Here is a 16,503-nt window from a genome sequence, read left to right as displayed (position 1 = left end):
AATCTAAAATATATGAATGTTAAATTTTCATCATGACATTATGGAAAATAATGAACTTTATCACAATATGCTAATATTTTGAGAAGGACCTGTATGTGTGAAGACCATCTCAGGTCCTCAGAGATGGTGGTTCCTAAGAACCTGAAGTGATCCACGGCCGATACAGTGTTGTTGAGGATGGTGAGGGGGGTGTATGGGGGTTTCTCCGAAAGTCCACCACCATTTCCACAGTCTTGAGTGGGTTCAGAGGACATCCTTTTATATTGAACCTTATGCTGATATAAAACCTTTCTACAAGGAGCACCCCTCCATCTCTTTGGCGTTGACTGGATCTTGAAGCTGTCACATAATGAGGACAAAAGTGCAAGTGCTCGAGAACCAACAGTACTTTTTTTTAAGCTGCAGAGCTTTAAGGATAGTACTCTAAGTATTATCTTATATATATCTTATGAAGTGTTTTACCTAAAAGGCCCCTTTGTATAGGATGTGCTTAATGCAACATAAGCAAATACAAAAAAGAATGTTGCTCAGTTATTGAGTTTTGACTAGATATGCACTGATCAGCCTTTCACAGGTTGACACCAATTTTTGGTTTTCTTTGACTTCTGACCTAATAAGATAATTTGCACTTCCAACATGCAAATGTTCATCTGCCTGTAAACAGAAGATAAAAACGTAAAAATTCTGAAATATGGTGCTGAGCTGGAATTACTGGATGTCACATTTCAATCTGACTGCAGATCTGTGTACATAACAGGATTGATATTATTAAATATTTCTGTGTTTGTCTTTTAAAGTGCCATGACATAACATTTGTTGTGAACATCTAAATAAATTGAATAAAAAGCTGATTTGAATCTTGTAAAGCAGCAGAGCTCTTGAGCATAAAAGGAGTTTGGCAGACAGCCATGTCTGGGCTGGTTCTACTTTTATAGTCATAGCAAGGAAATGTCTGGAGTAACTACTTTTGCAGTAACTGTTTTTTCACAGTATTAGTACTGGAGGAGAGCAACATGGAAAGTAAAGACTCCACTTATCCCACCACACAAAGTTTTATGGATAAAGCAAACAGACTTGAGCTTTAGTTTGTTCTTAAACAGTTATATCTCACATATAAACATATCCAGCAATATCAGAATCAGAATCAGAAAAGCTTTATTGCCAAGTACGTTTTTGGACATACAAGGAATTTGTTTTGGCGTAGTCGGTGCAATACAGTACAAATTAAACAGTATAAACATATCTACAATATAATATAAATATATGTGCACAGTTTTAAGTGAGTGAGAGTAAATATAGAGCAGTATAGGATGCAAGAGCAATACAACAGTGCAGGTGATCATTGTGCAAGTAAAGCAGTGCAAGTAAGCAGGAGTCCATGCTGAGCGTTAATGTAACTCATAGAGTTACAAGTTACAAGTGTCCTGTCAGCAAAAAAAGGGGGGGTGTGGGGGAAAGGGACAGTGTCAGGGTGGTTTCCGGGCTTTGTTAACCAGGCTGGTGGCAGATGGGAAAAAACTGTTCTTGTGGCGTGAGGTTTTGGTCCGGATGGACCGCAGCCTCCTGCCAGAGGGGAGAGTCTCAAAGAGTCTGTGACCGGGGTGGGAGGGATCAGCCAGAATCTTCCCTGCCCGCTTCAGGGTCCTGGAGGTGTACAGTTCCTGGAGCGACAGTAGACTGCAGCCAATCACCTTCTCAGCAGACCGAATGACACGCTGCAGCCTGCCCTTATCCTTGGCTGTAGCAGCGGTGTACCAGATGGTGATGGAGGAGGTGAGGATGGACTCAATGATGGCTGTGTAGAAGTGCACCATCATAGTCTTTGGCAGGTTGAATTTCTTCAGCTGCCGCAGGAAGAACATCCTCTGCTGGGCTTTCTTGATGAGGGAGCTGATGTTTGGCTCCCACTTGAGATCCTGGGAGATGATGGTTCCCAGGAAGCGGAAAGATTCCACAGTGTCAATTGTGGAGTCACAGAGGGTGATGGGGGCAGGTGGGGCTGGGTTCTGCCTGAAGTTCACAACCATCTCCACTGTCTTTAGAGCGTTGAGCTCAAGGTTGTTCTGGCTGCACCAGTCCAACAGATGGTCCACCTCCCATCTGTACGCAGACTCATCACCATCAGAGATGAGTCCGATCAGGGTGGTGTCGTCCGCAAACTTCAGAAGCTTGACAGACTGGTGACTGGAGGTGCAGCTGTTGGTGTACAGGGAGAAGAGCAGAGGAGAGAGAACACAGCCTTGGGGGGAACCGGTACTGATGGTCAGGGAGTCAGAGACGTGCTTCCCCAGCCTCACGCGCTGCTTCCTGTCAGACAGGAAGTCAGTGATCCACCTGCAGGTGGAGTCGGGCACACTCAGCTGGGAGAGCTTCTCCTGTAGCAGAACTGGGACGATGGTGTTGAAGGCAGAGCTGAAATCCACAAACAGGATCCTGGCGTAGGTTCCTGTGGAGTCCAGGTGCCGGAGGATGAAGTGAAGGGCTAGGTTGACTGCATCATCTACGGACCTGTTGGCTCTGTAGGCAAACTGCAGGGGGTCAAGGAGGGGGTCGGTGATATTACAGATAACTATAACACACGTAGGGATTTCTTCTTTTATTTCAACTGTCAGATGTAACTAACAATAAACACATGATATGTTCTGTTTAAATTTTGGTTTTGGCTCCAAACGATCACAAAAACAATGTTCTCGACAAAAATAAACATTGTTAAAAAGGTATTAACCACATTTATTTTTGCAAGTATTGAAATACTCCGGTTCTTTGACAGAGGTGATAGTTATGAATGCACATATTGCTGTGGTGCATTTAGTGGCTAAAGAGAATGGGGTTTTTTAGTTTTGACGCATTTGCCAAACAGTAAAAAAGAAATTCTGTTTTTTCCCTTGTTTACACTGCAGATCTCAGATGGGAGCTGATCAAGGTGAAACTGGCCAGTCTTAATTGTCGGCCCAAGGCATAAGCAAACTAAGTCGCTGCTTAGGGCCTCCAAGCCATCAGGGGCCTCCCATAAATGCTTGAATTTTAACACAGACCACAGATGTAAAATTTGTATTTTTACTGAGAATGAGAATATTGTTAAATTGGATTGGATGGTTTAAAAATTTTATATTTTAACATTTAAATTTAACATTCAAAAGAATTTGCAATTATACTTAGTAAATATGCAAAGAATACCCTTTATTGTTTGACAGCTGTGCTAGCATGGTTACAATCTAATGCTAGGAGTTTAATGCTAAAGGTTTGTTCAAAAATACATCTCAGCAAATAATTACCAATTATCCGTGATTGCTCTTAAGCTCGGCCAGTTAAACTTGTCCCCGTCTCCCAGATTCCACCAAATCTGTATGGGAACCCTGTTAGCGGTGGTGATGTTATTAACAGGAAAGGGGGGCCCCATATCAAATTCGGCTTAAGGCCCCATACACACTTGGGCCAGCCCTGTTTGGCTGACATACTGGTACATAGAGGATCTTTCCTGTAGCTGGTGGTAAAATTATTTAATCCTGGCTTAAACTGTCTGCTAAAATGATTTTCTGTATACTGCTAGACCAATGCAAGGAAATATGGTTATCTATCAGGAGGAGCTTGCTCTTAGCTACTTTGTTTTTGATCAGGGGTCATTATCTGGTCTAAACAGTCGACTGGTCCAAACAGAGATCAGAACCACTATTAAAAAATAGAAAGTAATGTAAAATACAATTTAAAGAGGTGCTTTTACATTTGCTTTTTCATTCCAAGCACTGAGCAACACTGTTTTTATATAGATTTATATTCTTTAAGGTGTTGTTTATCTGATCTTTCCTTTTTATAAATATAGACATTATTACAATGACATTAGTTTGTGAATATATATCCCTAATTGTGGTCTAATTTCAGCCTGGAAAGTCATCATATTGATCATACAAATGGGAATGGTTTCCAGTGCCACTCATCACTATAGCCTAATACTAAGGGCCAATACATTCATGTCATGATATGGTTACATACCTCTTCCAAAATAAACTCCAGTGGGGGGGGGATACAGTGTTAGCAATCAACATTCTTTACTTAAATACATGTCAAATGGCAGCCAATAGAGTTTGTTATGTCTTGTTTGTGCCAAAAGCCCCAAACCCTATAATGACACTATGTATTATGTACTTAGTCAGCAATGTAATGTGTGTTCATGCGTTTAGCTTTCGACGTATACCCTATGCTTATTTATCATGTGTCATTTAGCTCCTGTTCCACGAAAATGTCTCCATATAGCTAGACACAGGCATGACGCATGGATAAAGTTAGTTAACATGGTAATCTGCATCATTTATTACTGCCAGGAAGGTTATTTGTTTATCATTGTGCTCCAAGGACCTTGCAGGGATTTTTAATACTACTTGTACTAAAAGACATTTTGTTCCAATGTTTGGTCTTCACAGTTCTTTTAATAGTGTTTGTAAAATCTGTTGCTTTGGTTTCAATCTTATGTTGAACTTAATGAATTTTTGTGGCAACCTTTAGTTATAGCTTACCTCTGATTTATCATTCAATATCCATGCCTTGAATTAGGTTTTTTTCTCTCTCTGGCACAGTTCAGATCTAATACTGACATAAGTCCTGTTTGATTCAGATGTAAACAACCACCATTCACACCTGGCAATAAACTCCAGGTAATAATGACATAACAGAGGAGGAAGGTCAGCTGAGCAATAAAAAGGACATGTTCAGGTCTGCTTTTTGTTACATCTTAAGATCATCTTCGTTTAATCGGTTGGACAAATTGGTTTTATTCAGACATCAATATGGGAGAGATTTCTCTGCATCAGAGTTATCAGTTATTTTAGCTGCAACACTTGATGAGATGATTGTATTGCTTAACAGATGCAATATGAGGGAGGTGAAGAAGAACAAATAATAGGAGACTATAAATCCCAGCTTCAGCACACAATCACTAAAGATCAATGATTGTCATCCCTAAAACAGCATCAGAGTAAACCAGCCGACAAATGTATTAGCCTACACACACAGCACTGCTGGACAATCCGCATACAACAAGATTTTGTGCTTTGCAGGAGTGATTTCATTATATAGTAAAAGCATCTGGCTCAGTAAGCTTCAAAAATGATCATTCAAACTGCATCTTCTGCATATTCTCTGATCTTAAGAAAAACCCTAAAAATTATTAATGGAGGATTCCAGAAAGTTTAAAAAAAAAACACCTACATTTAGAGAATTACGGATGGCTGTTGAATCATTTTCGATCAGCTGAGAGCAGTGTGGATTTAACCAAAACTGTTTACAAATGTTTTTAACTTCTATATCCGGTTAATAACCTTGCTGCTTGAGGGGAGTCATGTGGTGTCAGAGGGTGTTTCTATAGTCTGTCTCAGGACGTCCTGCGTTTCCACTGTGAAACTAAAGCTGATAGAAATGTCCAAGGCCACCTCTGCAGGTGGCCGAGAGGGAAAGCATCCTCAATGCGATAGGAATGCCTTCAAACCTGTATCTAGGACAGACATTAATGTCATGTGTGAAAGCTGTGTCTGTTTTGTTTGCGAATTGAAAGGTGCAGTGAATGGTTTACATAATTTAAATCATACAACATAATTTCTACTTTTTACATACAAATCTGCATCTGCCTGTGAAGATGGTAAAAAGCCCTCATTATTCATCTTTTCAGAAATTAGTACCTTTTAACCCTTGAGTGATAATAAATGAATGTTGCAGAGCTACAAAATATATCTCATATAAATCCATATATTTAAAATGTGTTGGCTGCAGATTTCTAGACTACAAATAGTAGTAAAAATGTGTTGTTGTGCTTTATTTTTGAAATGCAACAGTGTTGATCGTTTGCACTGGAATCATAAACAGTATTTCTGGTTGATATTGTCTTGCCAAAGGCCAACTGTATAAGGAAATACCTGGGTGTTCATGTCTTATATGTCTGTTGTTGTGTGGTTATTTTACAAACCCTTGAGCGAACATTTTGCAGTTCAGTGTTTGGGGATTGTCACATTGTGTAGCTTTTTTGGCCAAAGCATGTGACCAAGAAACTGCATGCTTATGAATTTCTTTGTCTTACCAAATAATTAAATTGAAATCTCATAGCCTCATGAAGTTGTGGCTGTGGTGGGACTCCCATGGGATTCCCTTATGAGTCTTTTTTTTTTATTTTGCAGGAAAGTGTGTCCCTCTGCAGTAAACCAGTAAGAAGTGCTCTTCAATATGAATACAGGTATGAACACACAAAAAACATTCAAATTAGTTTTAAAAATCGTGAAATCATCCCATACCCTGTTATATTCTGTTCAATCAAAAATATATATTTCTATTGTCAGATTTTGTTTTGTTTTGCAAGCAGAAATATTGTTGCCAATAAGTAATAAAAAATAAAAATATTTTGTAAAGTGTTTGTAAAGGTAGTCTGATATTGGTGGCCAGTTAGGTTTTCATTTCACAATAACTGTTCAAAGCTTAGTGTCAACCACCAGTCAGTAATCTATCAAGTAAACCTCTCAACACAACATGGAACCGTGTCAGTCTGCCAGGGGGGGCCTGACTCTGCTTATTAATTGGCCGTCGTTAGATTAGTAGACAGCAATAGTTTTGCAGGGAAAAATTTTGTAACATTGTTTGTATTTGTGGGCAGTGAAGCTGTTTAACGGGGATGTACTTACTATAGGACTTAAATGTATTCCAGTATGTGTTAGCAAACATTAAACAGAAATGTGTTTTTATTTAAGAATACTAACTGTTTATTTGTCGGCTGTAGATCTTGATGATATTATCATGGTCAAACATGTCCCTCAACACTTGTTTGATATTGCTGACTTAATTTAAAAGCATTTGGGATCACTGCTTATAAACTGATCATGTTCTTGAATTTATGTCTGGACATTATATGTGAAATCTAATAAATTATTACACACCACTGGTTGTCCAATCTTGAAAGAAAGATTTACTGCAGCACCAAACAAATGGCATGCACTGATTTAAAGTAAGCACTTCAAATGCACGCGCTTTGCTCTAACTGTATTTTTTTTGTGGGTATTTGTGTTTTGGTGTGTTGATATTTTTGCGATTGTGCATGTGCATGTGTGCTTCTGCTTCGGGCTCAATGATCACCGGCCTGGCTGGGGATTCTCAGATAGCGGAGGATATGCACGCAAAAGCGTGGGGTTGTCATTCATACTCTCTCCAATGAAGAGGGTCCAGAGCTCACCAAATCTGGCCACAGGTACTAACACTCGCAAACACACAGACTTTTACCTTTTAAAGCACGAAGGTTTTGTTATATTTTCAATCTATAGCTTACTTAAGGTTGCTTAAGTTGGAGACAGTAATACATGTCTAAGATGTTGCATGGTAAGAATAAGGCTATTGCTCCTTCAGTTAAGCAGTTTTGGGATTACAGATTTTTTTTGTGTCAAATTCAGTTTATTATTTGAATTTTGTATTTCCCTTTATGTCATCTTGTTTTTTATGGGCATGCATGGCTTTCTAAATCAGCTTTAATTTAAACCTTAATAATTCACTTTCAGTGTGATCTCTATGATTTAAAAAATGACTAAAACAGTCAAACAGAGCATTATGTCTTGCCAATGTTGTTTTTTGAGTGTAATGTTCTGTTTACTTGTTAAGACATTATACAGCTTAAACAGAAATTAGTACCTTATTATCATTATGTGCTTAATGATATACTCTTTACTTCTTAGATGCAAGGTCAGATGTAGATTAGATTTCTCAGTAGAAACTAAAATAGTTTTTTTTTAGCAGGATAATAAGTTCTAAAATTTACAGCACCTTACAGTCAAAAGGACATTCATGACTTCAAACCTGGTTGAATCATGGCAAATTTGGAAAAATCATAGTTTCTGTGCCTCCTGTTTTTGGGCTCTGAAACATCATCAGTATGAAAGGATGCAGGTAAACATTTATCTATATTAGGCACTTTGCACCACTTAGTGTTTCATTCTGCGCAGTCATTTTAACCTGGCATAGTGCGCTGTGAGGACACCTTGGGAAGTGCAAGTAGGAAGGAAATTTGCCCACAAAATCTAAAATCTGTTCATCTGTCATTGATGACTATGAACCAGCCATGCCCAGGTTCTAAAACCTGAAGTTGGGCATCGTCTTTGACAGCATTATTGATATGTTTTGCATCTAAACGGCAGCCTTAAAAACATACAACTGTCCCAAGTCTCCCATTGAACGACACAGCCGACCCTTTGCCATTAGGAATAGCGAATGCTTCTCCCCACCAGACAGTCCTTCTCAAGCCGGAGGCCCAGGGCATACCTACTTCTATGTGGAAGGGGTGTGAGCTTGGTATTTATTGGGAGGACGGAGATTGGACTTTTTATTGCAGCCACAAGATAATATTAATCCATATATTTACAAATAAACTAAGTATATATTTTTTCTTATTCTGGCAGCAGTAGATATTGCACCTGAACAATAAAATTAAAATAACTGAAAACATTTGTCAAGGTCTTATAATTTTACTGTGGGTCATGTTTTTTAAAAACGCTGTTTACTGGCTTAGAGTCTGCTAGCAATGCCACACTGCTGAAGATGAGGTTGCTACAGAAATCAGGCAGCAAAGCAAAAGATTTCCCCTTCGACAAATAAGCTTAAAAAAAACTGTCACGCATTGCATTTTTCTTGTTAGGATACTCATTTTATAGCAGGCTGTTTAAGGACATCTAAATACAAATTGTCCAGGTCTGCTGTAAAAACTATCCACATTCTGCTTTATTTTTTACATTGTATGGTGGTTTTAATTCTGGCGGTAAAGGGGTCTATTATGTTTATAGTGGAAATGTTAATTCATTCTCTTTTTTATTTTATGGTAGATCTTTATTGGGAGATGATGGGTGTTTTTTGGCAGATGAGGTTCTGCTTAAATCAATTTCACATGAACTAAACCTCTCAAGTCTGCACCTCTGCGATAGACCCCAAAGACATTGGGACCCTATAAAGTGTCTTGCCTTGTATTCCTTGCACTTTTTAATCTCCGCCTGTGTATTTTAGGTGCTGTTATTTAGGTTATTTGTGGGGCATCATATTATTGCTCTTCAATTAGTGGATCAGAGTGGATTTTGAGTTCTTTATTTCCTTGTTTTTATGCAATCAGCCTTTCTTCAGATTAAATGTGCATGCAATCATCATTTATGTGGTGTTTCTTGGTCCTCAATTAATTTTATAAACAAATGAATTTTTTTAAAAGAAAGTGTCAGCGTATTCAGTGTGAAAGTTGTGTTTTTATTTTTTCAGATGTACATGTACTGTATCACTATAGAATAATAAGATTTTTCTCCTTTGGTTTGTTCTTTTATTACATCCCTTTTTTCACCATAGTCTACCATGCTCTTAACATTTTTATTGATTTGTTAACTGATTCCTTAATTAGATGTAATTAGATTTTTTTTCATGTAACAAAAGAGCTATCAGTTGTTTTAGGGACATGAAACAAAATATCCACACATTGAAGCAATATTTATTGTGTTTGCTGTTCTCTGTTTCCCAGGTAATGATTCTCACTCATCAGATTTTGGTAAGTTACTGGTCTTTCTGGTAGAAAATCTCAACAACAGACCTGACCAAAGAAGCTGTGAAACAACTCTAATGAGACTAAAAATATGTAAAGTAAAGCACCCTCCTGAACATGATATTATTATAATCTGCAGATTCTTGGCGGTCCCGCAGTGCTACTGATGGTTTGAAGAATGGAGATGCCAGCAGTTCATCTCTTGCTGCCAAAGGCTTTCGGAGTGTCAGACCCAACCTACAGGACAAAAAGTCTCCCATCCAGGTAAATTGCTCATACTCTAGGCTGAAACCTTTATTATAGATTTATAATAGAAAACATATTGACTTGGACTTGAATGTCATTGGTTGGTAAAAATCATATGGCTGAAAATGAGTAATTTCTGCAAAATCTCTGTATTAAGCAGATTCTTGAAACAATTTCATAATAGAGTTCTTTGCACTGATTATTTTTCTCATTTTTATTGTTTGAACTTACATTGGCTTCTGCTTCTGATTGGCTAACAAGGATGTCAGTCACTTACCACTGCCACCCCCCAGGAGAGAGAGTTTTAACCTCTTGCCCGCTGGCACTAATCCACCAGACTACAACTTGATCATTGATCTGGCTAATGACTTAAGTCCTGGAATGCTAACACTCACTAAGAACGACAAGGCAGTATTGAAAGAGTCCTACACTCATAGCAGCACATCCTCTTACTCCTACTCAGAGACCAGTGCAAATTCAGTCCAACAGGTTAATCAGCCCACATCTGCAAACAATGTTAGCAACGTCAGTGCATCTACCACTGCCAGCACACAGACACGTAAGGTTTCTTCTCTTAAACTAACCCCTGTCACTATCCCTGACCCCCCTTCTCACCATAACCATCAATTTGAAGCTCATTCTAAGATCCAGACGTCAGGCTCCCTTCCACCAGCTTCTACACCTCCACAAGCGGTTTTAAACCCATCCCAACCCCCATCACAGATAGCTTCAGTTTCTATCCACTTGGGTGCAGAAAATCAAAAAAATCCAGCATCCCTGGCTTCAAACCCAAGAGTGGAGGTGAAGGTCCCTGATCCAGACCCAAATCGCACATCAACTGCAGCCCCATCGCAAGTGGAGATGTCAAAGCCTCCTCCTACAGTTCCACCAAGACCATCGCCTGCACAGCTGTTGGTACATACCTGACTGTGCAGCGTAATGAGAGCAAGATGCTCAGTGACTGCTTACAGGTCTATGTGGTTAAACACTCGTGTTTGGACTTTGGTAGCATCAAGAGTGACTGAACAGCTAGACACTTGTTGCATTAGATGAATTTGCACAAAGCATATGGTTGAGGGACCATATATCACATGTGCCAAATTTCGAGCATAAGTGATAAAAGTAGGGATGTCCTGATCAGGTATTTTTGTCGCTGACATAGGTCAAAGTCATTAAAGATTAGATTTTTGCCAATAACAGAGCCCCAAATATCTTCTTAAAGTTAATAGAATCAATGTTTTGAATATGCTTTAAAAGTTGTTAGCCTTGCACCCACTGACTCACCAACGCTGTTTTGGACCAAACAGTATCTTTTTAGTTTCTGCAGTCAACAGCCTTAATATGCTGCTCCAACATGAGCTAGCTTGGTTAAGAAAATTGCTATAATGGTCTGACAACACGTCACCAGAAACATTAATAGCTTTATAGTCTTTAATAAACTTGTCTTTCTCCTGCCGAGGAGGTTTTCATATAGAGCTGTTTGTGAAATTGCTGGGCTAATGTTAACATTTTAACTTATTTGATATGACTTTTTAGTATTTTGTCTTTAAGCATAGCTCAAAGTGGCTTTAGTCAATTATGAGTTAAAAACTTACAAAAAAAAGCTCTTCTTAAACTTAGCGCTTTGCTTTGAACGTCATAAAATTTAAGGACAAGAGTTTCAGCTGCTTTTTGTGGAGCACTTTCTTTCTTTAACAAACAGCTGTTTGGAGATATCTGAGCAATGAGCAGGGCATATCACATGACACAGATATGGCAAAAACTGCAGCAGCCAAAACAGTCTCCCCTTGACCGTGAACTTCATTGTAAAGAGAGAAAAGCCCTTATATTGTTAGTAGAAACGTGATTAATTAGATTTAAATAATGTGTGCGTCCTACAATGCAAGAACATTCAAACTGCACACACAAAAATAGTATGTGATTGAGTAAAAAACTCGCCAATCCGAATGGCTGGATGTGGTGGCTGCAGCAGACCAGACATCACATACAGTATATTAATAACAGGTAATAGCAGGTGAGTTTTGTCAGGGACTTCCTATACCAGTCAGCTGAATATGTCTAGATCAGGATTCTGATCCAGTACTTAAGATCAGATCAGGACATCACTAGGTGACCACCACCTTTTTCTTTTGACATTCCTTATAAATAAATTTTATGTATTTTGGTGTGTTTTGTATGCAACTTGTCTGCTGCGCTTCAGTTGTCTAGTCTTGATGCTTCCATTTGACCAGCAAAACTGTGATTCTTAGTGTATGTTTACGGTATGTGTGATATTAACCAAATGTTTCTGTTAGGACAGGTTTATCTTATTGATGGGAAGAATAATTTGCTATTTAGCACTAAACTTATTCTAATGACACGTCTTCAATTTACATCATATTTTTATGTTTTAAAACATGTTGCTGCTGCTTGAATTCACCATCAGCCAACCTTAAATTTTATTGTTGCACCACCCTTTTTGACACTCTGGCTAATAAGTGATGATACTAAGCGCTTGCCTCCTCTCCTCCTTCTCCCACCAATATCCTCTTACTCCAACACCAGGGGCCTCCTTCCCCTGACCCTTCAGCACGGCACTCTCCCTATCGCTGCCAGAGTTCTGAATCACTCGACTACCCATCAAGCTTAATGCCGAAGAGCTTATCGTCACCCACCCCGTATGTTCCTTGCGGATCTATTATGAAAGCTGGAACAATCAGTGGGCAGAGCGTCAACGCTTTCAGCAACGTGAGCATTGGTGGCTGTATGTCACCAGCGACTTCCCCCGTGACAGTGTCAGCGCTCAGCCACTATTCGTCATCCACGACCGGTCTGCTTGATGAGCTTCAGATATGTAGCCTGGAATCACCTGGCGCCTCACCCACGCCTTCGCCCACGCTCAGCCATGTTTCTACCTACACAGCCACTGCTGGGCCTGATGATGTGCTAACAACCTCTGTGGGCTCCACTGCTGCAGCAGCCACTGTCACTAATGTAATTATCTGAACAAGCCACCTTTGTAACATTTCATAAGAAAAGTGTTCCTTCTCCGCCACCTAATCTTTTTAATGGGTAAACTAAACAATGTGTTTGATTACTACATTTTTTATTTATTTATTTAACCTTAACTAAATATTAACCTCTCCTCTTGTGTCAGAATTCAGTTCAGCATTGTGTCCTTATGTTTACGTGGATGTATTCATATCAGCTTTACGTTAATGTCAGCTTCTGCATCTATTTCCTTTTCCGTTTTCTTGTTTCGTATTCTTGCTTGTCTTTTTTCAAGGGAAACAAAATCCTCTGTTTATCCCATTAAATGCTGTCTGTTCTTATGTATGCACACAAAACTTGCATGCTCGGATTGGGTGCAATCGCCAGAACCAGGTTTACAGGAAAAAATTTAAATGGGTTGTAAGATTGTAATAATTATGTTTTTTAAGGGAAGATTATGCTAAATTACACTTGAAGCATTGGATGTACATGGTCAGAAAGTCACTATTGTTAAAAGGTAAAAAAACAAGTGAGCATGAAGCTCTGAAACAAGTTAGTTGAAGGGAAAAATGACCGGCTCCCACTGGTAGAGGCAAAACGCATAGCATTGGTTTCAGGTGCTTGAACTCAGGTGCTTGCTAATTTATGACTAGGGGTTATAGATCCTGGGACTTCTAAAATATCTAGCAGAGATCTTAACCACATACATAGTCACAGCAGTTTGACAAAGATATTAGCTGACTGGTTGGCTTAGTCAGTTTCTTAAACTTACTCAAGATTTCTATTCCGTCCTTCCGTCTGTCCTGAAATAATGTTGTTTATTAGACATTTTCTATTCAACATCCATTGGCTAACAACTTAAAATGGTTTGCATCTGCAAAACTGAGGAGGACAAAGACTTTTAAGATAGAAGCAAATGTTTTCTCCTATGTCGAAAGCAGAGCATTAACCAAAGGAACACAAAGAGCTTCCTGGGGTAGATGGTCTTTCTGGGTTTGTGATTCAGCTCCTCCTCAGACTAAACTTCAAATATATGTGGCCTGCCATGACATTGACATGAACCCTCATCTTCCTCATAATGACTTAGGAGATAATCCACAATGGTATTTAACAACCGCTTTTCCAGAGAGTTCGTCCCAGCTTGTAAACACAGCAGATGACTATGATGTGATGATTATCTCTGTGGTGACTTCAGCTGGCAGGTTGCCCAACATGGGGATAATTCACCAAGCAAAACGGTTGCCCTTGGTTGGTAATTACTGTTTGCCTGTGGAAACTTGACCTTCTGAGTGTAGCAGCGACAAAAGACCATAAAAAACAAGAGAACGTTGTATGGCGTTAACATAAAAAAGCACAACAGGATCACATTACATCTGTTAGACTGAAGATGGAACATTTTTTTACATTGTTATTCAAATTGAAGTAAATTTTTCTCCTGATTTCTCTCCTGGTTTGAATTCCAAAAGTTAATTAATCGGAGCTCAGGTTTAAAAAAAAAAAAAACAGAATATCATTTGAAGGCCACTTCTTATTAATAATATGTTACACTGACCTTTCCAATCAATCTGTAACGGACTGTAGTACTGCATCTGAAGCTGTTATAAGCAAGCTATTTCATTAATTATTTTTTTCCAATAACATATCCATGGCGTTAATCCCATGCTAAGCTCTTTTTCTTATTAGTGCCCTGCTCACATAGTGGAAAAGGAACCTCAATAAAACTTTTATTTTATTATTTATTTTATGGCAATTATATAATCTCAAACTGAAAAACATATTTATTCAATGGGTAGCAAAAGTAAAAAAAAATTTTGTTTTTATTTACTTTCTATAAAATCACAAAAGCCACAACTTTTATCACTGCTAAACAGTCCTTTAAAATAAATGATAAAGATATTTTTTATTTATTCTTTACTGTTTTAATTTGATCCAGTTGCCAAGGACATTTTGATTTGAAGTCAGTGACATTGTATTTCCCGGGGAATAAATATGATGCCATACGAGGCCAATTTCTATTGCCCTCTGTTCAAAAGAGGAAAGACAAGAAAACACTCCATTTAAATAATGCAGGCATGTGTTTATTTTATTTATTGAGGAAACTGGTCCAGCAAAATGTCTACAAACTTAAACTTGCCCATGTCTAAAGTCAGAGGCAGATGGTAAGGGAGGTAAAACAAATTTATTCTAATTCTTAGTGTTGGTGCACTGCAACATTTTTTTCAGCATAACATTAAGGTACTACAAAAACTATAAATGTAATTCAATTCATTTTACTGCGGGGTGCTAATAAAAGTATCAAAGGACAGAGTACTGTACATTTCTGCATTCCCAAAAGGCAGTCATTTAAACAGTCATTTTGAAATCGGCTTCATTACTTTGTCTGACATTTGCCAAGCAGTTAGGTTCGCATCTATTCTGTGGGGTCATTGTTACATTGTGCAATCACTTGTAACTCTGACTCTCCTACTTGCAACATCCATCAGTTCATTGAAGTGAGAAATATCCTCAGTGGTTTTTCTGGATTTAGATCGCCTTTCACAAAGATGCAGATGAACAGGTGACATACAACTGAACTCCTGAAACTGAGACTTGATTAAACATGAACTGATCCATTCTTGCATTGAAATCTTTACCCCAAGCGCCTGTCTCACCCTATCTTACTTTAATTGTTCTTTCTTTGTCAACTTAAAGATTTTATTTCACTGTCTTTTTGAAAGGGGGAGCACTTTTATTTATTTTTTAACCATAGCCTCCCATTCTCCTCTGACCATGTCTGCTGTCCTGCTTGCATTAATATTGAGATGTTTGTGAAGGAGTTGTCTTTGTTTACTGTTGGTGTTTTTATCTTTCCTGTTTTAAAATTCCATTAAATCTGTCTAACAATTAAGTTACTGAATTAGTTATTTATATAAATAGCTTTAGATCTAATTTCTTCTATTGTTGCATGTCCAGCTATACCTGTGTATGTTTTTTCCCTTTAGAAATGATCTCTGTGTGTTTTACTGTTATTTTATGCATGTATACTTTTGATCAAATGTTCTAGATATATAAGAATATAAATAGTCAAATTGCTTCCTTTTTTTGCTTGTGGGTCACTCCTAGGGCCAGGTCCTTTCTCATGCAATGAATGGAAGTACTAGCCATCCACAGAGGCCCATGTCTCCACCATCGTACCCTCCACCGCCTCCCTTGCTCCACACAGGTCTCCAGAGGCAGAGTAGAACCTCAGGTGAGTCATTGCTCTTTAGTCAGGTTGTTTACATGTTTAGTCAATTCACTTAAATAGATGCACCTAAATTTCTACTATCAGGCCTGAATTAATGACTGCAGCAAAACACTACTATCACTAGAGCCACGACAAGACCAAATGACCTAGAGCTAAATAAATACATAATTAGACCTTTCAGGCCCAAAATTATACATGCGGATTTAAATGCATTAACACAAAGATCTGGCTAAATTTTCCATTGCAACTTATTTCTTGACCACACTTTTTGTAGCCATTAATAAGCTGGATATTTAAATACGGTCATTAGTAAAACTGGTTGAGTTATTTTAATTGGCTGATTTCCTACCAAGGACCTGGCTTGAAAGCATAGCCTGCAGGTTTTAGGTTTTAGGTTTAGGTTGGGACTTTGGGAAAGCCATTCCACAGGCTTGATGTTATCCTGCTTTATTTATTTCAAAAACCACCAGTGGTGTTTGGGATCATTGCCCCGCTTCTGTCCTCATTGTATCTGCTGTCTAACTGGTGG

The 16,503-nt window shown here is 38.5% G+C and overlaps 1 protein-coding gene across 20 annotated transcripts in view; it reads left to right on the top strand.

Annotated features, from left to right (window-relative positions):
* sorbs2a (sorbin and SH3 domain containing 2a) overlaps positions 1 to 16,503 on the top strand; it is an 85,354-nt gene that overhangs the window by 35,141 nt on the left and 33,710 nt on the right. For 15 of the 20 annotated variants that reach the window (XM_047366385.1, XM_047366386.1, XM_047366384.1 and 12 more), the window contains 7 exons: positions 6,162 to 6,217; positions 7,130 to 7,219; positions 9,512 to 9,538; positions 9,672 to 9,796; positions 10,040 to 10,693; positions 12,323 to 12,751; positions 15,851 to 15,977. In XM_047366385.1, coding sequence (XP_047222341.1) covers positions 6,208 to 6,217; positions 7,130 to 7,219; positions 9,512 to 9,538; positions 9,672 to 9,796; positions 10,040 to 10,693; positions 12,323 to 12,751; positions 15,851 to 15,977 — 1,462 coding nt within the window. In that variant the 5' untranslated portion in view covers positions 6,162 to 6,207. The remainder of the gene's footprint in view (positions 1 to 6,161; positions 6,218 to 7,129; positions 7,220 to 9,511; positions 9,539 to 9,671; positions 9,797 to 10,039; positions 10,694 to 12,322; positions 12,752 to 15,850; positions 15,978 to 16,503) is intronic. The other 5 variants (XM_047366393.1, XM_047366392.1, XM_047366395.1 and 2 more) reach the window with 4 other exon arrangements.

The sequence above is a fragment of the Girardinichthys multiradiatus genome, chromosome 5, assembly GCF_021462225.1.
Source record: "Girardinichthys multiradiatus isolate DD_20200921_A chromosome 5, DD_fGirMul_XY1, whole genome shotgun sequence".
In the NCBI taxonomy this organism is placed as follows: domain Eukaryota; kingdom Metazoa; phylum Chordata; class Actinopteri; order Cyprinodontiformes; family Goodeidae; genus Girardinichthys; species Girardinichthys multiradiatus.
Note: the sequence above shows the minus strand (reverse complement) of the source record. Positions and strands in the feature narration are given on the sequence as shown.